The following is a 23,053-nucleotide window of genomic DNA, read 5'->3' as shown; positions in this document are numbered from 1 at the left end:
ACAATCATGCTTTTAAAGGATGTTCCTCACCATTCACATTTAACATAGTTGATCCAGGTTTTTGGAGAAATAGGTATAAATGCCCTTAAAGCACTAATGTTCTATACCTGGGTCTTTGTTCTTTTTTACTATACCATCTCCAACAACCTCCATTAGTATCAGACATTTATATCCAGGCGCAGAATATGACCCATGAGAGGACTAGGCAATTTTACTGAAGTAACTGCAATACTCTGTACCCAACAGGGATAGGCTGCTATTTTGGTAGAACTAAAAGTAATTTGTCCAGTAAAACTCATCTGTCAAAGTAAAAATTGGTAATCAGTTTCATTATTTCAGTGGTTACACTTCAAATTTCATAGTTTTTTTTCTACTTCCAACAAATAACAAAAAAACGCTTAAAAGACCAAAACAATAAAGCAGCAGAGAAACTAAAAGCATTCTAATAAAAAATGAAAGCCTTTGATGGAAATGTAGGATCAGTGTTGTAGGGACTAATACAATTTGAAGCTCCTCATTGTTGCAGAAAATTGTTTTCCATGTGATGTGGGACAATCTATGAAATCAGGCGCTGTGGTAAATGTTTTTGTGGAATAATATTCCAACACAGGTTCTTCTTCACAAACGACACGTACTGTATGACCATCCCACTTCTACTTCTCATCTCACTAGCCTTTGGAATGCTAAACTGTTCGCTCTCCCGTGATAATCTCAAGACTGCCAGATGCTTCAAGTCTTGTGCTAAGCCTGGTTGTAAACTGTGCATGGTTGTTTCACTTACAGTGAAACCCATACATTCTGAATTAAAATATGGCAAAAAAAAGAATTACATTTGACTGCATTATTTTGCAGGACGCTCCTTTGGGAAGCGCCTTATCACAGCTCACAGAGGACATCTCCACTCTACAAAGAGCCTTTGGTGCTCTGTGGGGAGCTCCCATACTTATTCTGTTGTGCATCTTCAAAGCCGACACAAAAAAGGCAAATTTACATTAAATTCAAAGATCTTCGTGGTTATTTCCATTTCAAATTTTCTTTAAAGCAAAATGATAGCATTTATACGGGCACGTACTCTGGACAGTCGCTTTTAAAACGTGTCTTGATATTACCTGTAACTAGTGCAGGTACATTGCTTGATTCTTATAAAAAGCCTCTCCTGCATGATCTATAAACATTATGCTAGTAGTTTATCTTGTTCATTCCTACCTCCACCCCCCACCAACAGCAATAACCCTCCTTGCTGGTGAAAGACGTAAGGCATTTAATTGCATCCCAATTCATTGATATTTGGCAATGTAATTTTGAGGTCACTTGTGTGCTTTTAACCTGATGTTTTGTCAAATGAGCTCACTTCTCTTCGCTCTCCCAGCACTTCTAATGACATTTAAAATCCAATACTCGTCATGCAAGCAATTTTCTTACCAGTGAAAAGGGCCCGCAGTGGATTGTCTGTTCAACAGGATCTCTGTTATTGGGCAGCTTGGTGTCTCTGGCCTTTGGAATATTAAAGGGCTTGGAGTACAAACAGAATATGAGATGATCCCTCTCATTCTCTTGTAGGGTTTAATGGAGAGCACTGCTATGACAAATCCTATTGCTTTGGTGCTGCATGTATTGCTATAGAACTGCGCTCTGAAAAGCAGTGTTTGTGCCCTCGTTGTTACAGTATAGAGGATTCTGTACTGGCTGACAGAGTTGTCATCATTAAAGTACAAATAACAATATTCAGAAGAAATCATTGTGATCTCTCTGCATTTTATTCTCAAAGAACATATCATTAGTTTTTGTTTTAATTCTTTACTGTGTTCGGACCAGTAATGGAAAGAAAGAGTTGTTCATCATTTTAAAAAAAGAAGACGTTTTTGGAAAACGCTGTTCCATTTTAAGCCCTTAACATACTGTAAAGTTCAAGGCTTTTATGGCACAAAAGTGAGTGTCAATTGCTCATTGCTTTTAAGACATTGATGAATGATGTCTTAAGTGTCCCCAGGATTCATTTTTAACTTCAGAAATGCTGAAGGCTGAATGCACACCAAGCCGATCAAAGAATTCCTGTTGTCATGTTAGTGGTATCGGCACGTCTTGAAAGAGTGCCCCTTAAAATACTGTGCTCTGTGTTTGCATGGGGATGAGAAACCAGTTCTGCGGTTCTGTAGACAACCTCTAAGGGGGCCGGTGGTGTGACTTAACCTTGAGGCAGGCTCTCTTAGCTCAGCTCAGATTGCAGTACAGACCCGTGTGTTTGCCAATTGTAATACAGGCAGCTCCAGGCTAGCGGAGGCTTAGGCAGATTAGTGTACGTTGAAAGAGAACGTTCCTAAAAAACAAGAATTTTCCTAAAAAGCTTCCAAGTTCTTTTAAGATTAAGATCATCATAAATATGATGTGACTTATTGTCCATACAAGTCCTTTTTTCTAGTGAGAGATGTTAAAAATAAATCTTTCCACCTTTTCAGCTACCCCTACGTTAACTCCTTTCTCTGTATGGGGTCCTACCTTCATCATCTTGCGATGGGGTGGTTGACCCTCACCCAAGTGGGTTAAGACAGAGTTTCTTATACCTGACTCTACAATAAACATTTGTGGACACATTTTCTTCTTTGGTGATGTTATTCCCTGTGATTAAGGATGTGTCATGCTTCATTCTGTTTGCAGCTGTAGCTGACTTTGTTAAATGCATTTCACTCCCAGAGATGCATCTCTTGTCAAGGAATATTACAGCTCATGATGATGTTCCACCCAAGAGAACTAAAAATCCACGTAATAGCACCAAACAGACAGGGCTTTCTTTTCATTCATGTGTTTTCCTGCTTTCAAGGTTGCCAGTTAATGTTCCAACACCAACATCAACGTTCTAATCTTTTTCTAAACTTCCAATGGTAAACCTTTAAGCACACTTATTAGCAAAGCTCAGTCTGATTTGATCAATTCTAAAATGCACTAAGTGAATATCCATATGAATATGAGTGAGTATTTTAAATAGAACTCTTTCAATGTGCGTTTGCAACATTAATAGTTTTGTGTGTGTGATGTTGTAATGATACAAGTTGCCAGGCTTTCTGAAATGATTGAGTTTTGATGAACCGCCACCAGTTCTGCTTAACATCTGTGCAAGAGGTTTGAATTTTACAATATTCCTGGAGGAAACACTGCCTGAATGTATTTGTAAAATTGCTATGAATTTATCAACAACATCCCAATGGGAAATAATAATGCTTAATGTAAGATTTTTTTTTAGATTACATTACAGTAGTTGTGTGCTCTAGCCTGCTTCATGTCGCTAGATGTGCCTGGGATTTTCCGAAGCAGTAGCTCACAATTAACTGAGAACCAGCAAGGCAGATTTAGAATTTCTGTCAGTTTAATGGTAAAGCAGCGTTGTTCTCATGGCTTCCTGGGTACCTGCAGGTTCCAATAGGTGCTGACTCTCCTGTCAGCCACTGTGAAGCTTGTTACATGTCAAATGACAAATGGCTCTGCAGGGGGGGTGCTTCAGATGAAGCATGTCTTCATGTTTTATTCTGTCCCAAGCGGGGTTTTGCAGCCTGAGAGCTGAGCTTTAAATCAATTGGCATTTCAAGAATAGATGGGGTCATAATGAAAACGTAATTAGAAATTCCGTTTTTTAGTTATGTTTTATCATCTGGTACATAGTGAGCAGGCAGCTCCTTACCTAATGTTTTTTAGTGACCTTGGAAAGCTGTATTCCATTGTAAAGGATCTTTATTTGTTGTTGTTTTTTTTCTGGAAAATCTTAGCATGAATTTTCATCAGTGAATGAATCGCACCATAGATCTAAAACTATAGCAAACACTAGCAGAGCTGTTTTTCATTTTAAAAAGGGAACCATTTAGCAGTGACTATCCGGAGGGAAAAAGCAGTGCTCCATCATCTTATCTATAGCTCACAGGGATTCTCTGAAACCCTCATTTTGATTTTGTTGAATTGATTTGCTTAATATGTTTCAGATTATGTTAAGCACTCAGTTCAATTATAGTTTTGCAGGTAAATATTTATCTTGGGAGAATATAAATCCAACCAGGAAATTGAAGGGTTATATTTATTTAAATTGAATTATACTTGGAAGGCAAAATAAATATAGCTCTGTATGTTATTGCAATTTCATTTTCCATTCAACCTGCCAGTGAAAGTCAGACTGAGTTTCTTTTAACATTTAGCTGTGTTTTCTGGGTCTACAGTAATTTATCCTTACTACTTTTTATGAGCATTGTGTCAGAACCAAATAGGTTGGGGTTTTTTTTTTTATTTGCAGCCAGAAAAAAACAACTTTCCCTAGTCGTATTTTAAGAAGAAAAAAAAAACATTTTGTAATAAATTAAAATGGAAAACTGTTATTTTCAAAATGCAAGAAGAAATGGTTAGGTTTTTTTTTCCCCAACAATACAACTTTGAAGTTTTCTGAAAGCCTGAGTTGGTCGTGAACCTTTTTTAACATGAGAACATATAGTTTGTGCTGCATAGCCAGAATTCCAAAATTGAAATGTTTGAAGTGTTAATGGAGCAGCATGATTCTTACTTTTGAAAGAAAGTGCATCTGAAATTTTGGTAACAAGGCAGGTTCCTGCTGCGTATTCCGAGATAAGTAAGATTTTAGGACATATGAAATATTCTGCAGAAATGAGAACATGACTATGAAATGATATGGAGATTGGATGTAGAGATCTGAGGCTGCAGTACTCAGCTATTTTTATTACTCTTGATAGCACAAACTGTAAGTAAACTTTCTGTATAAACGTAAAATATTTCTGTGCATTATAGCCTTAAATGAAAGAATACGTGCAAATAATGTTCCATTATTCTGTTCCTGCAGTTCTGGAAGGTTGTGCCCGACAGGTTCGTAACTTTATTCTCCTGTCCTTTTCCAGTCAGTGCTGGGAGTGCAGTGTGAAGTGCAGAAGCAGCTGATGGCCTTCGTTAAGCTCGAGAGGTTTGGACAGATCTACAGGGCGAGTGGCGCAGGATGCCGCCAGTCAGAAGGACAGGCTCGCTTTGCCACGGTGGGCTCCATCTTTGGGAAGGGGGTGAAGTTCGCCATCAGAGACAGGCGAGTCACCACGGACATCATCAGCCTGGCTAATGAGGACGGACGACGGACAGCGGCGGTGCTCAACGACGCCTACTACCTGCAGGACTTGCGCTTCACCATTGATGGCATCGACACCCACTACTTTGTGAAGCTGGCCCCGGTTGAGAACGACCTCGCCCTCATTGGCATGACGGTCGGCCGAAGAACTCTGGAGACGGGGGTGAACGTGACCGTGTCGCAGATGAACACAGTGCTCAATGGCAGGACTAGACGAATCACAGATATCCAGCTTCAGTACGGGGCTCTGTCATTAAATACTCGGTACGGGACAAGCATAGACGAGGAGAAGACACGGGTGCTGGAGCTGGCCAGGCAGCGGGCTGTGTCTCAGGCTTGGGTGAGAGAGAGACAGAGACTGAGGGAGGGGGAGGAAGGCACACGATCATGGACCGAGGGAGAGAAGCAGCAGCTGCTGAGCAGTGGCAGGGTGCAAGGCTACGATGGCTACTTTGTGATCTCCGTGGACCACTATCCTGAGCTGTCGGACAGTGTTAGCAACATTCATTTCATGAGACAGAGCGAGATGGGTCGGAGGTGACATGAAAACGGGGAGCAAGAGTGACAAAACTTGGACAGCGTTGAGGACTACTTGCCAAAGACAGCTGCTTATGTGGCCACTTTTTTTGACTGTGTTTTACTTATTTTTTTTATTGAAAAGAAAAAGTTCTATACAGTTGCACTGTATTTCAAAAAAGAGTGCCCAATTCTTTTCCATTTCTGTTTTTTTTGACTCTTCATCCTTCAAGAGGAACCGCGAGCGGATGGGTTTTTGTGATCTTTAGTGACGTTTTTATTTTCCGTCCCTGTTGGTGTTTCTGTTAAAAGGAATCATGAAGAAGTGGTGTAAATGCATTTATATTCACTGGTTTCTTCTGCCTCCTGTGTGAAACAAAGTGTGATTCACAAGCTTGTTTCATTCCAGCCTTTTCACGCTTCAGACAAGAAGGAAGAAGCGTTCTGGTTTCCTTGCTTCTTTTTATACTTGAAACCCGTTTGCCACTGTAATGGAAAAAAAAAAAACATAGATAACCTGACTCAAATGTGGTCACTTGTACTTTGCATTTCCTTATGTCCATGTTTCAGCTGAACGTGTCAAGCTCTGTACTTCACTGTAATTTCTTGTAAAGTTTTTCAAATAAAGATTTGCCTAAATCATTTGACAGAGACTTGCGAATCTCGGTCCAAATCCAAGCTCCAAGAGGGCTGTGGGATGCTATTTTACGGTTCACAATATTTTGGTTGACATTAATTGTCACCAAATTTGACCAAATCACTTAAACAGGGGGAAGACTGTGACCTGAAAGACTTCTAAAAACATGCCTTTTTAATTCATTCTTGGGGGAAGGGTGGCAAAAATAATAGGCATATGATTCAGTAAATTATTGATTGTTTTATTTTTTGGTCGCAACATAAATCTATTATGAATGCAGACTCCAATGAATCCCTGTGAAACAGAACTGGAGAATTATGAATTCTGTATAAAACTCATGAACTTTAATTTCCTCAAAAAGAGTTTTGAATTTAAAAGCTGCGGTTTCTTTTTTATATATATAAATACAAGTATAACAAATGTGAATTCAAAATGTGAAATATTGTCCCTTTTATTGCTGTTGTACTTGAACAATATTTAAGGGTGTTTCCAACACATGTGAAATAAAGTATAAACATGTTTGGAAGTTTTTTTAATGCTTTATTTGTGGAAAATTACATGTAAAGAATGATTTTTATGCCCTCTTTAGGCCAGTATTCACAATGTGTTTTTTTTTTTAGTAATGTGCTCTTTTTTAGCTGTTTTAAGTCTTAACTGTGAATCATATGGCTTTGAATGTGCCCTCTCAAGTTACAAAAAAAGAAAGTTGTGAACGCTTTCAAAAATAGCACATTACTAAAACGTGTCCTTTCATTTGTCAGTACCTTGTTAACACATTGACTGCTGCTTACCGTTCACCTGTAGGCAGGTGTTAAGAGCTGTAATGGTAAAAAGCCTCAGGCCTCCTTTGGGGGGTCGGCCTCTCAAGTGCTTGGATTATACCTACTGTAGCAGTAGTCTTATCAAGTCCCAGTGCACAAAGAAGCATTAAACCTTAAGGTGCATGCATGTCCCCTTCAGGGAAAAGCTTTAACATGTGCTCCCCTGCTGATCTTCCACAATTAACCATTTGCATAAAAATTACCGAATGAACAGACAACGCTTTGAGTTTGTAAGTATAAAATGGTAACTTGCAGTCAATGTGTTAAAACACATCTGGCAATTGTTTGCTTGTCTTGAATTTTAAACTGGTCATAGGTAAAGGGGGGCAGCAGTGACATGTATCTATTTCAGGTGTGACATGGACATCTGATTTTGCACTGTTACCTGCCTTGTTAACCACTTACACTCCATAGAATTCCTGAAAAAAATAGTCCTTAAATGGGGAAAAAAATTACCTAGTCAGGTGTGTCACAACCTTTTAAAATACCTTTCAAGCAAAAACACATTTTTGTTGAATTTTTTATGTTTTAGGTTTGTTTTTAATTACTCTGTACTTTGTAAGCATTATAAATGCAGTTTAAAAAAATTAACAGACTTTGTTCGAAGACGAACTGCATTGTGAAAACCGCACTGAGAACTTTTGCGTTATTACGCTGTACTTTTTCTAAAGTTTTGAATTCATTTTTTGAGAATTGTTTTTTTCGACACATTGCGTTTCTAACACTGTATTCTCTGACCATGTAAATAAGAACAAAACAAGAAAATGCTGTAAATAAAATGCAAATGTAGATACCTTCTAGAGCTACAGCAGTGACCCTGTGTAGTCTTTAGTGAAAAAAATAAAAGAATATTTTGTGTTTACATTTTTTTTCTTTATAGTTTTGTCACCCAATTCAGTATAGGAAATCACAGAGATACCAATACTTAGAGGGGCCTAGAATATGGCTAGTGTATGCATTTACCTGCTAGTATTTGAGTAATACTGTATTTTTGGTCATCTCAAAGAAGGAAATAAGGCACCTTTTTAGCATTTTAAGTTCATAAAAGCCAGCAGTGGTTATCTTTGAAGTGACATTTTAAGTCTTGTATGGGTTATTAAGTGAAAAGTACTGTGGGAACAGCTTCAGTCCTCAGAGCTGTACGGGTATCCAGAAGGAAAGAAGAGGGAGTTACTGGGAATGTGTCTTTACCTCCAGAGCTCCCAGCAGTAAAATCGCTCTTTTTGGGAAATAAGAGCTTTCCAAGTAAGGTTGACAATTTGAAGTGCAACATTACCTCCCCATGTATGTTTCTCCTTACAAAGCCATTGGAAATTACTTAATGGTTAAATCAAAACTTTGGATGACCCATCAGCTGCAAACAGTAAACCAAATACTTCATGCATTTGGTTTTTTGTTTCAAGAGGTCTTGCCAAGGGAAAGCCGTAATAAAGTTATGGGTTGCTAAATTGGTGAGTAGATTTGATTTAATTTTGGCCCCTAGATATGGACTTTTATTATTTCTCTGTTTTCTTCTCCAACACCCATTAGCAACTGAGTATGATACTAGGCATGAAATGGATTATTTATTTATTAGAAACAGCATGGAAGGTAAAAATCAGAGCATCTGTGTCCTGTTTTTAGAACATGAATATATGTTGAATTAAGGCTACATTATTTATTATTGCTTAATTAAGTTTATTACCCAGTACAAGATGTGTGCAGTGCTTGGAGCTTTGTATTGCTCGCTAGTAGTTTAGATTAGTGGTAACTGGCAGAGGGACAGTGAATAGTAGGGGATTTCTTGTAATATGAATATAAACTAAGGTTTAAAGTAAATCCCCATAGGGTATATCGGTTACTTGCAGCATCTCTGATTGCACTCTGGTGTGTTTATAATTTTTTTAGTTTATTCATAGTGCTGAAAAGGCAGCCATTCCATAATATTAGTAATTCTTTATTCAACAATACTTTTCCACAGATTGCCATTTAAAACAATGACCTGACCAGAAGCTTTTAACAGTGATATACATAAGACAAACAAAAAGAGAGTGGGGATAATAAAAAATAGCAAAAAAGGACATACAGTACTGTATCATAGTATTATTAACATTGTGACACACACATCCCTGGTAGTTTATGAATTAATCTGATAAATCAGTGAAATAATTTATACTTAATGCTAACATAAAACTCTGATTTAGTCTGAAAGCTTTTTATCCCTTAAGAACTTTTTTTTTTCCATTTAGACTAATTCCTAATTGAATGTCATGTACAGAGTTAAAAAAGAAATGGCTTGAAACATCTTGCAACAGATACACTTCATTAGAAGTGAGCATTTGCCAGAGCCTGCAAATGTCCACTGGCCATGTCCTTGATATGGGTTCTTTCAGCTATAAAAATTAAAATAGAGCTGTGTAGCTTAGCGGTCTGTGATGTAACAGTGGAGATGTAGTTTGGTTACATTATGATTTAAAGTACTGTTATGTACGTACAAATGCAAATTATGAAAACAATGTTGGAAATGTTCAAGGAAATATACAGTACCAGTTTAGAATTTTTAATAACCCTCTTTTTGTGGGTTTGAAAAAGAAGACCGTTTATCAAAGATGTTTTTCAAGCCACCTACTGTATAACTATAAAATGAGAACAATATGGTTTCTAGTGCTCAAAGTAATTTGTTACTTTATGACTGGTATCACAATTAAAAATAGGATCAAAGTTAAAAGAACTGCCTGTTGTGCTTGGACGTTGTCCTTTGAGCTGAAATGGACTTTAAGTAGTATCAAGGCCAGCCTTTATGAAATAATATTAAAGACAATACCTCTACAAGATGGCTTAAATAATTATTGAACTAAAATTATTTAATAAAAAATGGTCTTAAAAGAAGGTAAATGCTGACGGAATTTTGAACAAAGAAAATGATTAAAGATTCTAAGTACCCAGCTTTTTTTAATAGCTGATTTTACTAACCTAGAAGCTGCTACCCTCTGGGGCCTGCAACAATGAACAGAGAATGCTTCAGAATCTCAGAAAAAAGTTTGTTTATACCAAAACTATTTTAAAAGCAACATGTTATGTCCGAACATGTAAGGACACCAGCAACAATGGGAAAACAAGAAGAATGAACCCTGACAGAGGTACAGAAATATACTCTGTGTTAACACTTACTGTAACCAACAGCTTTGGACTGTTGCAAAGCCAGTTCTTTACACAAGTGAAAATTAAAAAAAATTGACTATTTTTAGTAGGCTAAAAACAGTAAATTAAAATAACTTCCAAATGTTTTAAATTGAAACACTTATTTGAATGAAGAGAAAATGAAAGCTACATGAGGAATAAATGCCATCCCTACATTTAATGAAGAGAGACTGGAAGAATGATTCACAGAAGGTGTTTTTCACATGGAAGAGCACATTTGTAGTAAGAATATTTTTATTTTTTATGCAGTTGGGCATCTATAATATATATATTGTATGTGTGTATTTCTTTGCCTACAGCTAGAAAGCAGAAAGAGCTAGCAAAGGAAGATTCTCTTGACAATGATACACTTGCACTGTATGTGGGTGGGCTTATGCTAATTTTCTTTGCTTTGAATGTTTTTCAAGCATCCCTCTGAGCGCAGGAACTGCATAAAATCTTACTAGTAAGAATGCCAGTGACAAAAGGAGTGAGGAAAAAACAGTTCACGGGGTAAGTTATGCTGCAGAAACCTGGCAATATAAATAATATTTCCTCGAAGCTAAATTCTTTACAAACATAGTCAAATTTGGTTTTCTTCTGAAGGATAGTATATTAAATAAAGTTTTTTTAAATACATTTCAAGATTTTCCTCCTTGTTCCCTATCAGACTGGTAAAAAAAAACTAACAGCAAAAGAAACTTTATTTCAAAGAAAAACATTTCACCATACAGTAAGTACACGTGCTAACAAAATACCATTAAATAAAAAACTTTCCAAATGAGGTGATTGTCCATTATCAATCAGTGGAAGTGGATGCTGGGGCCAGATTTGCGCAATGAAAGAGTCCCTCCAAACCCTAGCACTTGCTTTTGTCCATTTTCCTGTCCTGGCTCTGAAACTGCAGAGCAGGAGCTCAGGGAACAGGGATTTGCACTTTCCTTGCTGGATTTCCTTTTCCTCGCCGTGGAAAAGCCCTATTTGGCGACATGGTGCTTCATCCTCCCTCTGTCATGATCTTCATCCCTCCTCTAGAGGGCGCTCCGGCCCTTTTGTATTTTAGTTTCAATATCACGTTCACCTGCCCCTTGTTCGGTCTGTTATTTAAACCCGGTCCTCCATAACCTCAGGGCTCTGCATTGGAAGACGGAAGCCCAGAGGCCCGCCTAGCATCAAGTTGCCCTACATCTGCGGCTTGAAGGCATAGGCTTCTGATCGACGTCCTGACCTTGCTGAGTCCGGGGCTCGGAGCGCCAAGCCTTGTCACTCTGTTTTTAATTTCCTTGTTCCATGTGGATTCCCTGGTTTGGGATTTTGGACTGCGCCCCGGATTTCCTACATTGGAATGTTTTTGGACTTGTTAGCCTGTGTTCCCCCTTGCACCTGGATTCACTGTCGGCACCGCCCCCAGTTCGCCATCCCTTCCATTCCTAACCATGTTTTCCCTGTAGCCCTTTTCCAGTCACTTCCAGATTATACCATCTGCTCAGGGTCCTAAACTATGCAGGACTGGCTCCCGTTACACTTGAAGGTCCGCAAGGATCCTCTCCTCCAGCTCCCTCGCTCCCCACTCGGTGTTGTGCTGGATGAGAGTGCTCCTCGCGTTCCACAGTCCTTGTTTTGTTAGGGACACCAGCAGCCTATCAGATTGGTAAATATGGGAACTGGTAATTACACTTTTGATTATACCTTTATGTTGGGGAGCTATTAAGTCACGCATACAGTATGTAGTTCAAGTACTGTAGGTAGCTGCGTCACCATGTGTAGGCTGCGAAGGAACAAGTAAAAGTTTTTCCATGCTGAAGAGAGAAGACAAGAAACCCAAAGTTTCGGCTGTGGAAACGTTGACACACCCGAAGAAGGCTCCATAGCCGAAACATTGCGTTTCTTTTCTTCTCTTTTCAGCATGGAATAAACCTTTACTTGTTCCATACAGTATGTATACATCAGTTGTAAGTGAAGTTTGTTAATGATCGCCAGCACATTTCCTGGTGTTATCTTGTACTGTACATTAAGTCGTTCTATTAACATTGAACCCAGTTCTTGCTTATAAGGAAGAATATGTGAATTGATATTCACAAAAATGTGGTTTGTTTCACAAACATATTGTTGCTCTTTAACCAAAAGCAAGCATTTTGAATCTTTTTCAGCACCTGTCTAAAACACTTCTATTCTTGCTGCTTTTGTAACAAAAATTTAAAAAAGGGATGAAAAATCCCCTTGTAAATGAAGAAATCTGGATATCTGGCTATAACCTGGCTGTTGCTTTCATTGGAACCCCATGTTCCCACATCTCCATTCACTGAACTTCAATTAATCAAAACCTACGGTGAAAAACTCCTTTAATGCAGAGACTGTGGACCACATGGATGGCCTTAATTTACATCAGTGTCTTATTTTTTTTTGTCCCCAGATTGTCACTAAACCCTTTCAAAGTACATATGATTTGATGTCTGAATTAGTCCCCGTGCTTTTTTATGTACTGTATTTTAACACAATTGCAAGAAAACATTACTGGACATATTGCAGCACATAAAAATCCAGCTCTCTTAATGCAGGCTTGTGTTAGGAGTCAAACCTTCTTCTTAATGCACTGCAGCATTTGACTCAAAAGAAATTCCATTTTAATAATTAATGTAAGCAATGTGAGCAGAATTCATTGACCACACACTTTATTTAGAAATGTTTATTTAGATAGCGGCAACAATGATTTTGGATGACTTTTTAAAAATCTAAACTAACAACTAGGGAGTCGGCTGTTCTCAAAAGTTTCAGAAATACATTTTGAATTCGTTAAATGAAGTTGGGGATTTTATGTTGTGCACCATATTTAAAGCTTTTCTAAGTTTGCTAACCCCTATTCTGTAGAGAAACGTAATGGTACACTTAAATCCATTATTGTTTTAGGTTTAGCTTTTAGTTTCATCTTCAGTTTTGTCATTGTATCCTATTGCTGGATTAAAAAAAAATAAAATCGGGCTGAATACTGGAAAAACAGGGATTTGTTTTGTTTGTTTCTGTGGCAAAAGCAGTTTTTCCCAGTGTACTAAATTGAATGATGATGTTCCATTTCAACTGCTGCAACAAAACATATTTTTTAAAAGTGTCTTTCAGTTACCAGTAACAAAAATGTTTTATAAATATTTAAATATATTTTATATAAAATATAATTTAAATATGTTTGATATTTAAAATATATTTCTATATTTTTTAAAAGGTAAAATATTTGCCAGTTTTTAAATATCTGTTTGAATAATAGAACATTTTGAGGACATTTGTCAGGAATATTACTTAATGTGGATTTATGTGTTAGAAATATTTTTAGGCACTACACAGCCAACCGGCACCGATGTCTGTCTTAATTTCCTCCATTTCTCTGTGATGCTTTGATTTACCATCCAAGGAGTATTGCAGACATGTCTGTACCTAGCAACCAGGCTCATTGCCGATCAGGACAAGCTTTTGAATAAGAACCGAGGGTTTGCTTGACTGAGAAAGCTTAGAGAAATGTTTGAAACTAACCCAGAGTGGTTGAGAACTATCAAGTGAAACTTGTGTTTCGATCATAGGTTTTTATTATCTGGAGTGTTACAGATGTAAACCTATTTATTTCATTCTCATCACTGATTTGTAAGCGCAACATAAAAAGATCTAATCAGTTTTTCACAAAAAATGTTCAAATTCAGTCTTTTTTATGCTGATTAGTTAATGAAGCTGGGTTGTACAAGGAATGACAGGGAGGAGAGAGGATAATAATGTGTCTGAGTTTGAGCTTCATTGGATATAACTGTTTCTCTGAGATACTGAAATGTAACCAGCATCTTAATAAAGGAAGCAAAGAATTAGAAATGATCATCATGAAACCCTGCTTTGATGTGTAGTATTTAAAAAGGTCAGAAAGATGTCAGATTGGTTTTGCAGCACGAAGGAATATGTCGGCTTCTATTTGAATCAGAAGATGGCATGTATACACTGTAACACTGTAGATACAGATTCCATTTGACATATTTTCCTTAAAGGGAAAGAAAAATTTGGATCTCATATTTTTATTATTTTCCTTCCAGCTAGCTTCCAGATGCAGATAACAGAGAAAGTGCCATAGAGAAAGTCCCGTTTTGCAGTGCCCAGTTTCAAAAACAGGCTCAACCTCCCTTGATCAAAGAGGACTACGAAGATATGCTTTTCAAATCAGGTCCCACATCTCACTTAAGCAGAATGATTTTGCATTATTTTCATGAGATTCACTGAAAAACTGATAAAGTACAGCTTATTTTTTTTAAGCCAGATGTCATCTTGACCTGCATTACAATTTTGAAGTGTGCAAGCAACAATAAAAATCACTGTCTACTTCAAAAGTGTAGCAACACTGCAAGCGTCTTCCAATATTCTGATATTCCAAAAATGCTTGTTTGTATTTTGAAACAATACTACATGCAATTAACCTTACAGCACTCAGATTTGACAGTGTTTTACATTATTCAGGCCAATAAAACACGCAATTTGCCAGTGAGATGCATATTTTCCTCCTCAACTGCAGTCATTTCACCTACACTCCACACTGCAGTATAACTGAATATACTCAGTAGTATACTCAGTAGTACAGTGTATAGTGTGTACACTGTATAGTATACATTGTAGTATAACTAAGTCCCTGTATTAAACTTTAGACTTGTGCTTCTGCGATATCAGAGCTCTCTCATTATGCTTTCTATTGGTGAGTGTAAAGGATTGAGCCACAAAAATGCCTTCTATGCTTTTTTAAGCAAGATAGACACTATTCTAAAACACAGTGGAACCTACCCATGGAAATGCAAATCATGTAGACAGCATATCCAATGCTTTATTATTATAATTATCCCTAAAATCTATCTGTTGACAGAGATTAGATTTCTTCGTAGCAAAAAATGAAACTAACATTTTCTTTTGATTTGCGAATTCCCCTCTTGAGATCCAATTTCTATCATGAAGGAAGAACTGTCAAACTCTGGATATTCTTTACGCTTGTGATGTTTGTCAGCATGGTTTTATCCCTAACTGGCTGTGTTGTTATTATTTTTTCTGTAATTTTACTGTCAAGAGTTTTCTATTCCCATTCCTTGCACTGAGCTAGGAATGCCGAAACAGAGAAATATTATATTATTTAAATATATCTAAATCAAGTCAGTCAATAAGTAGCATTGTAACATTTCTCAAAAACAACATAAAACGGTCGTATAAAAACTAAGTCCAAAGCCGGTACATCATTCTTACCATAAATGACTGATAAAAAGCATCCCCTTTGAATTGTCAATAGTTATAATAATTTACTTAAATTAATGAAATGTTAAATGTAAATAAAGTTTTAAATTTAAATAAAGTTTGGGTAATTGTTGAAAAGTATACATGTTTGATTGAAATTCAAGAATATACTGTATGTTTACAAAAAGACCTTTTTTTTTTCATGTTACGAGCTCCTACAATGAAATTGCACTGTTGTTCAGAATCATCCATTTTGATCAATTCTGGTAAACAGTGATTATCCAGCAAGGGCCAGAATAAAAATGTATCTTTCCTTTCATGTTCTGCATGGAGATGTTTATTTTCGTTAGTGTCAAAAGGAGACACATTCATATTTCAATGGCACGTGCCGCAAAAGTGACCATTTGGCAGTGGGCCAGCTTTGAAAATGTATAAAACATAATAAAGTATCTTCTGCTTGGATTAATATTCACATTCATTATTTTAGGCTTTTGCTTTCAGGGATATAGTTTTCATCTCTGACTTTTATAAAGTGACTTACCATTAAAGTTCAAGAACATATTACATCAAAGACCTTCTATTCTTTGTGGCTTACACCACTGAAGTCTTTATATATATAAGACGTCAGCCTTGTGCTCGTGGTTACTTAGAACTCACCAAAACAACTGTTAAGGTTGCTTAAGACTTTACCATTCTGCAAATTATCAATTAACATTAAGTCTGTTAAGTGAAGTGTATGTTTATGGTGTATTTTGATTGTTTATACATTATATGCAGTGCTGCCCATAGGACTGTTTCAGATATACTGTATATCTATTAATTTCTGAATTGCTTCAAGCTTCTGCTCTCCAAGTCTAAAATAAAAGATAATACTATTCTACAGCAAAAGACCAAGGGATGGACATTCATTGAAGAAACAAATTTAATAATGATATGAAATGTATCCATGTTTGAAAATGAGTCTTTTGGTATTAAGGTCAGAACTTTCAATGGAACAGTTATGTCTTAACATGTTTCCACTCACATTAACAGCATTCAAATATAGCATTTATGTATAAAGAAATAATGTATAAAACACACTACTACCAATAAAAATATAAAATATAAAAATGTTCATATGAAACTTACTTTATCAAATGTAATTCTAAATTATGATTAAAAAAGCTTTATGATGATTTTTTTCTTTTAAAAAAACAACAAACCTTTCAAATCAACCATCACTAAATAGCATTTTAAAAAGAAAAAATGTTTTTGACAATATGTAGAAATGCTGTAGAATTCTAAGCTCACAAGATTTTGTTTTCCAGCCCCAAGGTTATTTATTGAACAGCTTCAGCTTTCAACACCTTGCAGTACAGAAAAACATCCCCTCCTTTTTTTGTTATTGAATTTTGAAATTCTCATTTCTCCCTTTATAGCATCTCAAGATCTTTGGGAAAACAGCATTACAACCCACTTCTAGGAACAGTGTATCCATCAGTAGCATCAGGATTCATTTGCTTTTACCTTTTCCTGCATTCATTCGAAGCATTATTGTTCCTCCCTGTTCGAGGTGCTCACACTGTAAGGGCTTCCTTTTAGGCACTTTGGCAGACTGCGCAATAGCAGGCACTTGTAAAATGATGCAGGTACTTAAAAATCTCATCCATATAGAACACTGTCTCTACATTACTGCTTCCCAAAAAGGACGACAGTAAAACAAGGACTCGAAATGTACATATCAGTCATTGGGGTTTACAAAATACCCTGCTCTTAAAACAGCCTGGTCAAGATAATAGAGTGCTTTTACATCATTTCTTTTCTAGGAAGCAACATTATGCAACACCTTACAATTAGCTGAGTCTTAGTTAGTGAAACAAGATTATGGTGGATAGCACACTGATGTTTTTTTTTCTTTCCTTCTCAACGTTAAGGCGAAGGAAACTTTGGCTCATCCACCAGTCAAAGGGAGCGCTAATTGCATAAATTCAAATAAAAAAAAAACAAAATGGGTGCATCTATTTTATGCTTTTAACTTTGTTTATTTTTGTTATATAAAGAATGCACGGTGATTTGAGGATTGGGTCAGCCTGAATAGCATAAGCAGAGGGGAAAATAAGGCAGTAGTGAAATGGGCATGTTGTAAACAATCCCTTCAAGGGTTTTTATCTGTGTTTCTGAAGTGAGTATGTGGGTGTGCTACTAGAATGGTAAATGGCACTGACTCAAGTACATATGAAAGGTGGAGAGGTTACCATCACTGTGAGAGCTCTTCTAATGCTGACTAATACAGCATCAGGAAAACAAATAAATTAACTGCCACGAAAAAGCTCATCTGAACACAGCACGGTGAGAGCTAAAAGTTTCTCTCTCAAATCATTGGAAGGTTTCTTTTCTCACTGAGATCCCCTGAGAAATACTTGGTGCCATTTCCCATGGACAGGGCTGCACTATATAGCTTAATTTGGCTTTCTTCCCTAGCAACCATGACCCCTGCTGAGAAGACACCTGGTGAGGTCAGGTAGAGAACCACAAAATTCAGCTGCCTCCAACTAAGTCCAGGAACTGCGCCAGAATCTATATGTTATATACCTTTGTTCGGATGTATATCCTTTTTATTATACCATACAAACCGATTCTTTTCTCTTCCTGCTCCCATGTGGGTTTTAGCTTTGAGATGACATACAGGGCAAAGAATCCAAATTGCATATTAAGAGCATTGATGTCCATTTCAGCTAATGGCTAACTGCTGTGCTGTTGCACCATTATATGGTTTGTTAATTTTGCTTTTCTTTGGTGACACAGACAAGAGCCTATAAATCAATTCTCCCCACAAGTGTAACTGGATATTTAAATGAATAATGTATAGGGACATGCTTCTTTCATTGAATTACTCAAAGCCTAATCTACATCTGACTGGGTCCTATATAAAAAGCACAGGGGGTTTTGTCTTTTTTTCAGCTAGGATTACTGAAGAGGGGTTACGTGTCTTTTCACAGTATGCTAATTTTTCAATGCATGGTCATTAAAATATTGAAATAAAATATTTCCTTCTGGATCAACTGAAATTTCCATTCTATTTATATGGCATAGTGTTTACAGTACATGACAACGCAACCTTCAATCCTGTATAGTATTGAATACTGCAGCAATAGGAGACTCAGTCTTTTGGCATAGAGCAGTTCGCTGCTTGTCTAGATAGTAGTGTTTTGCAGCTCAGAATCCAAAAATGCCTGTGAGAGCCTGTATCTGAATCCCAGCAAGGGAAGAGATGCACTTGTCATGGTAGCATATACAGTAGTTCATAACAAAAGACATGTACTGTAAAAATCAAGCCAGTTTGATTTCACTATGGTAACCATTATAGATCACTAACAACATGAAAACCTAAGAAAAGAAAAGCTACAATTAAACAGTGGAGTAACCCGAGATGATTCTTTATTGTTTCTGTAGTTCAGATCACTCCCAAAGAAAACTAAATTCAGAGCATAATTAGAAAGAGAGAGATAGGGTCAATAAGGAAAGTTAAGGGGGCTGTTTCAATAAAACTGTGAAGGGTACATTGTCAATGATGATGCTCACATACAGTATTGTAATGACCATTACCATGATAATGTCAGACTTGGAAATAACAATGTAACCATTTCAGGCTGTGATCTACTGACATTCTAAACTAGAGATATTGCACATAAAGTAAATTTGGAACATTATAGGCTTAAAACTGTATTAATTTTGACTGCAATAAGCTAGTTGGAAATCCAGCTAGAGCAATCACTTAACACTTTTCACAAAAAGATAATTTTCTGTGGTAGTATAAGCTCCCCTAAAGTATATATTATGCTACTGTAAAAGTCACACAATCAAAACTCATCCATAACTTCACAATCCATTGTCAAAACAACTTTCAGTGATTAAAAAAAGAAATGAGAAAGCTAAGCAGACCTTGCATGATAAATGTCGGGATAAAAAAATAAATCAGCAAAGCTCCTTCTAAAATCCTCATGAAAAAATGACAGTGCTGGCATTATTTAAATGATTTTTCCTTCTGTGATTACTTTTGAAAGCTATGTATGTATATTCCCAGACACAACTAAAAGAGATGAGGCTACATTGGACAACAGAATGTGGTTTATCAGGAAATCTGCACATTGTGAGACTTTTGGTACTGTTATTTTATCAAACTTAAGCAAACAAGAGGCAGAATTGATTCCTGCAAAGCAAAATGAAGCTATATTCCCACTAGAATTGCCTTGGGGATGTAGGATTTGTCTACCTAAGCTCATGAAACATTAAGCAATGACAATTCCAAAGTTCAATAACCAAAACAAACCTTGTTAATTTGTGCAACACACTGAGCCTTAAAGGAACACGTGCACCACAAGTGAAAGTTGATTTGGGAAATACAAGTGTTTCATATTACTATGACAGATAGAGGATACTTGTGCTTTAAAGATATAAATCCAAACCCAGCACATTTGACTGTGTACAAATTTGTTTGTTTTAACTTTCCTGAAGTTTGAAGTCATTGGTAATCTGCAGCATTTGTATTTTATCATCCGTCCCGGAAAAGAACATGGTCTCTGTCTCAGTATAATAATGTAGGGGCCGCAGTATAGCGTCTTCATGTAGTACTTCTGTCCAGTAAATGAATGCAGACAGGTTTCAAATTGCTTTTTTTATATTTATCATGCTAATGTAAAAGCCGTTACAACTTGTAGAACCTGCAACTTTCATTATAGAACTAATACAAATCCGGTAAATAAAAAACAGTTATGAGGATGTTTTGAAAACTGAAAACAGGCATACACCAAAAGTCTGGTACACACTATTAAGTAGTAGTAGCTTTTTAACGACTCTTCTGAAAGCTGCGCTCTTAAATGGTGCTCTCTGATCATGCTGAGCTCGAAGCCTTTAAAAACACCGTCTCTGTCTGAGCATCTTAATCATATATTGATTGAAAACAAAGCAATGGAAACAAATAAGGCAAAAGACAGAAGAGCAAAGTGACCTTGCTGTTCAGAAACTGTAAAAATGTGCAGAGCATGTTGTTAAAGAGAGATGGCCCAAATAAGCAGTTCCAGAACTCCAAATGGACTTCAAGATAATACAGGATTTTGTCTGCTATGCAGATGTTTCTTTAAGAGCATGGCAGGAGTGAAAAATAAATAAACGTATTCTGCTTCATTATGGACAGTAGCCTACATCCTGTGTATTGTTTTGAGTTCGGGTATATCTATCCATGATGCACATCTGATTCTCTGTATACTTTATTTTGATTCTCATTCTAAGACGTTATAAGAACATTTTCTGTTTTGTTTACAATACAAATCACGAAACATGGTGTCCTACATGCTACAGGTTTTGTGCATCATTTGTTTGTTTTTCTAGATTTCTTCTCAAAAGAGAAGAGGCACAAAGTTTATATTTATAAAACATAACACTACAAATTCAATATGGGATGACAAGCACTGAGCATTGAACACAAAAAATAAACCTACAGTACGTTACACGATACAATATGAGCCTCGACAAAAGACAAATATCGGTGGGTTTTCCGCAAAGTGGGATTATGCAGTATGTGATGTAGCTGTTGTTCTTTCAGAGTTCCATTTGATTACATATGCGTTTACACAATGTCCTGGCTTTCAGAAAATAATGAAAGTTCTGAAAAGAAACTGACTTCTAGAAAATAATTAATGTCTAACCTATAGCTCTTATGATAAATAGAAAAGAAAGTAGACAAAATACAAAGTTGTAAAACATTGTTCTAGGGAGCTCTTTATTGTTGAGTTAGCTTGCCATCTGGTGGCATGACAAACTCAGTGCTCTGAGATTACTGAGTACTTTAGTGGTGAATCAGGATGTACAGCTAAAGCTCTTACAGTCATTTTCAAACAAAAGTGGGCAGCACATTGGGAGGAAAACAGCATTCAAGTGAGTCTGAGAAGTCTATCTACTATTAAGGAGGAATAAAGATTGATAGTGGAGCTACATTTGTGGCAGCTTTACATTACAAGAGGAATATTTTTGCAAATGATCATGTAATTTAAGTTGAGCTTTGACATTCATTAGCAGTTTTCTGTTAGGACTTTAAAAGTGGAATCTTTAATCCAGACCTCCACATTTGTTAAGGTAGATGCTCTGTGTTGGTCTTCTTTGGGGGGGGGGGGGGGGTTCTTCTCAAAACGAAACACGGATGAGCTCTTATCAAAATTTAAATCATACATTGTAAGTTTCTGAACAACACATAAAGGTTAAGAAATACAATAATGCTTTGTATGCACTTCCACATCGTAAGCATTAATGATGGCAGTAGCTCAACTGGTTGACTGTGACAAGGAATAAAAGAAAAATGCTGATCTCTATCTCTAAACTCCAGCAGTACTGTACAAGCTAAATAGCTTCATTCCAATGGAGATATTATCTGTGTAAAGGCTCTGTTGTCCTTTCTACCATTTCTGTAATCATTGGAACAGATGCATTGAAGCATACTTTCACCTCTACTATAACACTTAATGGGAAAAAGATGTCTTATTATTTTTTATTCACATAACTATGATGAATCATTTCAGCAACGTTTTTCATTTACACTACCCTTGGGCTAAGACTCATAACAATTGGAAGCAAACCAGTCTTATATTTTCCATATCTTGAATCCAGTTTCTCTTTATTCCTTTTAAGGATGAGTCTGGCTAAATTTAGAGCCCTCTGAGGATGGCATAAAATAACCCCAGTTCAGCATCAGTACAAAGTGGATTTTCTGATTGAAGTCATTCGTTGGGCACTAATCGCCACAAAATATATATAACAACTGTTCACATGTATTCTACAATTGATGATAAGGGATTAGCTATCATAGGAAGGGCAGTTAAACTAATGCTGGCTATCACACAGAAGGTGACATTTTATATTCTGTTGCAGTTGGAACCAATGTCACAAGCCAAAACTTTGCAAAGGGCAGACAGAGTTGCAAAGAGTTGACAAAGTAATATTTTCTGTGTCGCACAACAAGATAACTGAGAAATTAACAAGGTTTTAAAAAAGCTTTTCATTAGAAACACAAAAAGCGTCCTGAATAATCTCACATCTTTCTTCCCCTGTAAAATCAATGAGAATTACCCTAATTACTTATTGATGGTTTGCTGCTATTATATAGAACAAGTTCTGGGTTTAATAAGATACTGTAAATATGGGTTCATAAGGTCATGACCTTAAGCCTCAGGAAAAATGTAAAATATGTCTTGTTTACTGTTCTAGAAAGGGATGGAACACAATCTCTTTGTTGCTATTGATTATCAAAATTCCAAGGATTATTTTTTTCACTTAAAAGTATCTTTTTTTTACCTAACCTTATACAAGAGGTGACTATGGTTGAGTGAGTTTTACACATGACCTGCCTTGATTGTGATATTTTAGTTGTTACTTCCAGCCTGATGAAGTGCAACACACGCTTCAGAAAGCCTCTGTGTCACCTACTGTACATGACTGTGGGAAACAGCTCTGACACTGTTTGCTTTTCTTTGTAAGCCTGCAGAGAATACATATATCGAGAACCATTGTTGATAGAAAAACTGCACTCTAGTTCAGCAATGTGACCTT

The 23,053-nt window shown here is 36.6% G+C and overlaps 1 protein-coding gene across 10 annotated transcripts in view; it reads left to right on the top strand.

Moving 5' to 3' along the window:
- The window catches only part of tenm4 (teneurin transmembrane protein 4), a 222,951-nt gene extending 215,011 nt beyond the window's left edge, over positions 1-7,940 (top strand). For all 10 annotated transcript variants that reach the window (XM_088639075.1, XM_088639077.1, XM_088639074.1 and 7 more), the window contains one exon: positions 4,887-7,940. In XM_088639075.1, coding sequence (XP_088495201.1) covers positions 4,887-5,645 — 759 coding nt within the window. In that variant the 3' untranslated portion in view covers positions 5,646-7,940. The remainder of the gene's footprint in view (positions 1-4,886) is intronic.
- The last annotated feature ends 15,113 nt before the right edge of the window (positions 7,941-23,053 follow it).

Source organism: Lepisosteus platostomus, chromosome 7 (genome assembly GCF_059453375.1).
Source record: "Lepisosteus platostomus isolate fLepPlt1 chromosome 7, fLepPlt1.hap1, whole genome shotgun sequence".
NCBI lineage: Eukaryota > Metazoa > Chordata > Actinopteri > Semionotiformes > Lepisosteidae > Lepisosteus > Lepisosteus platostomus.
This window is presented reverse-complemented; position numbering and strand designations above follow the sequence as displayed.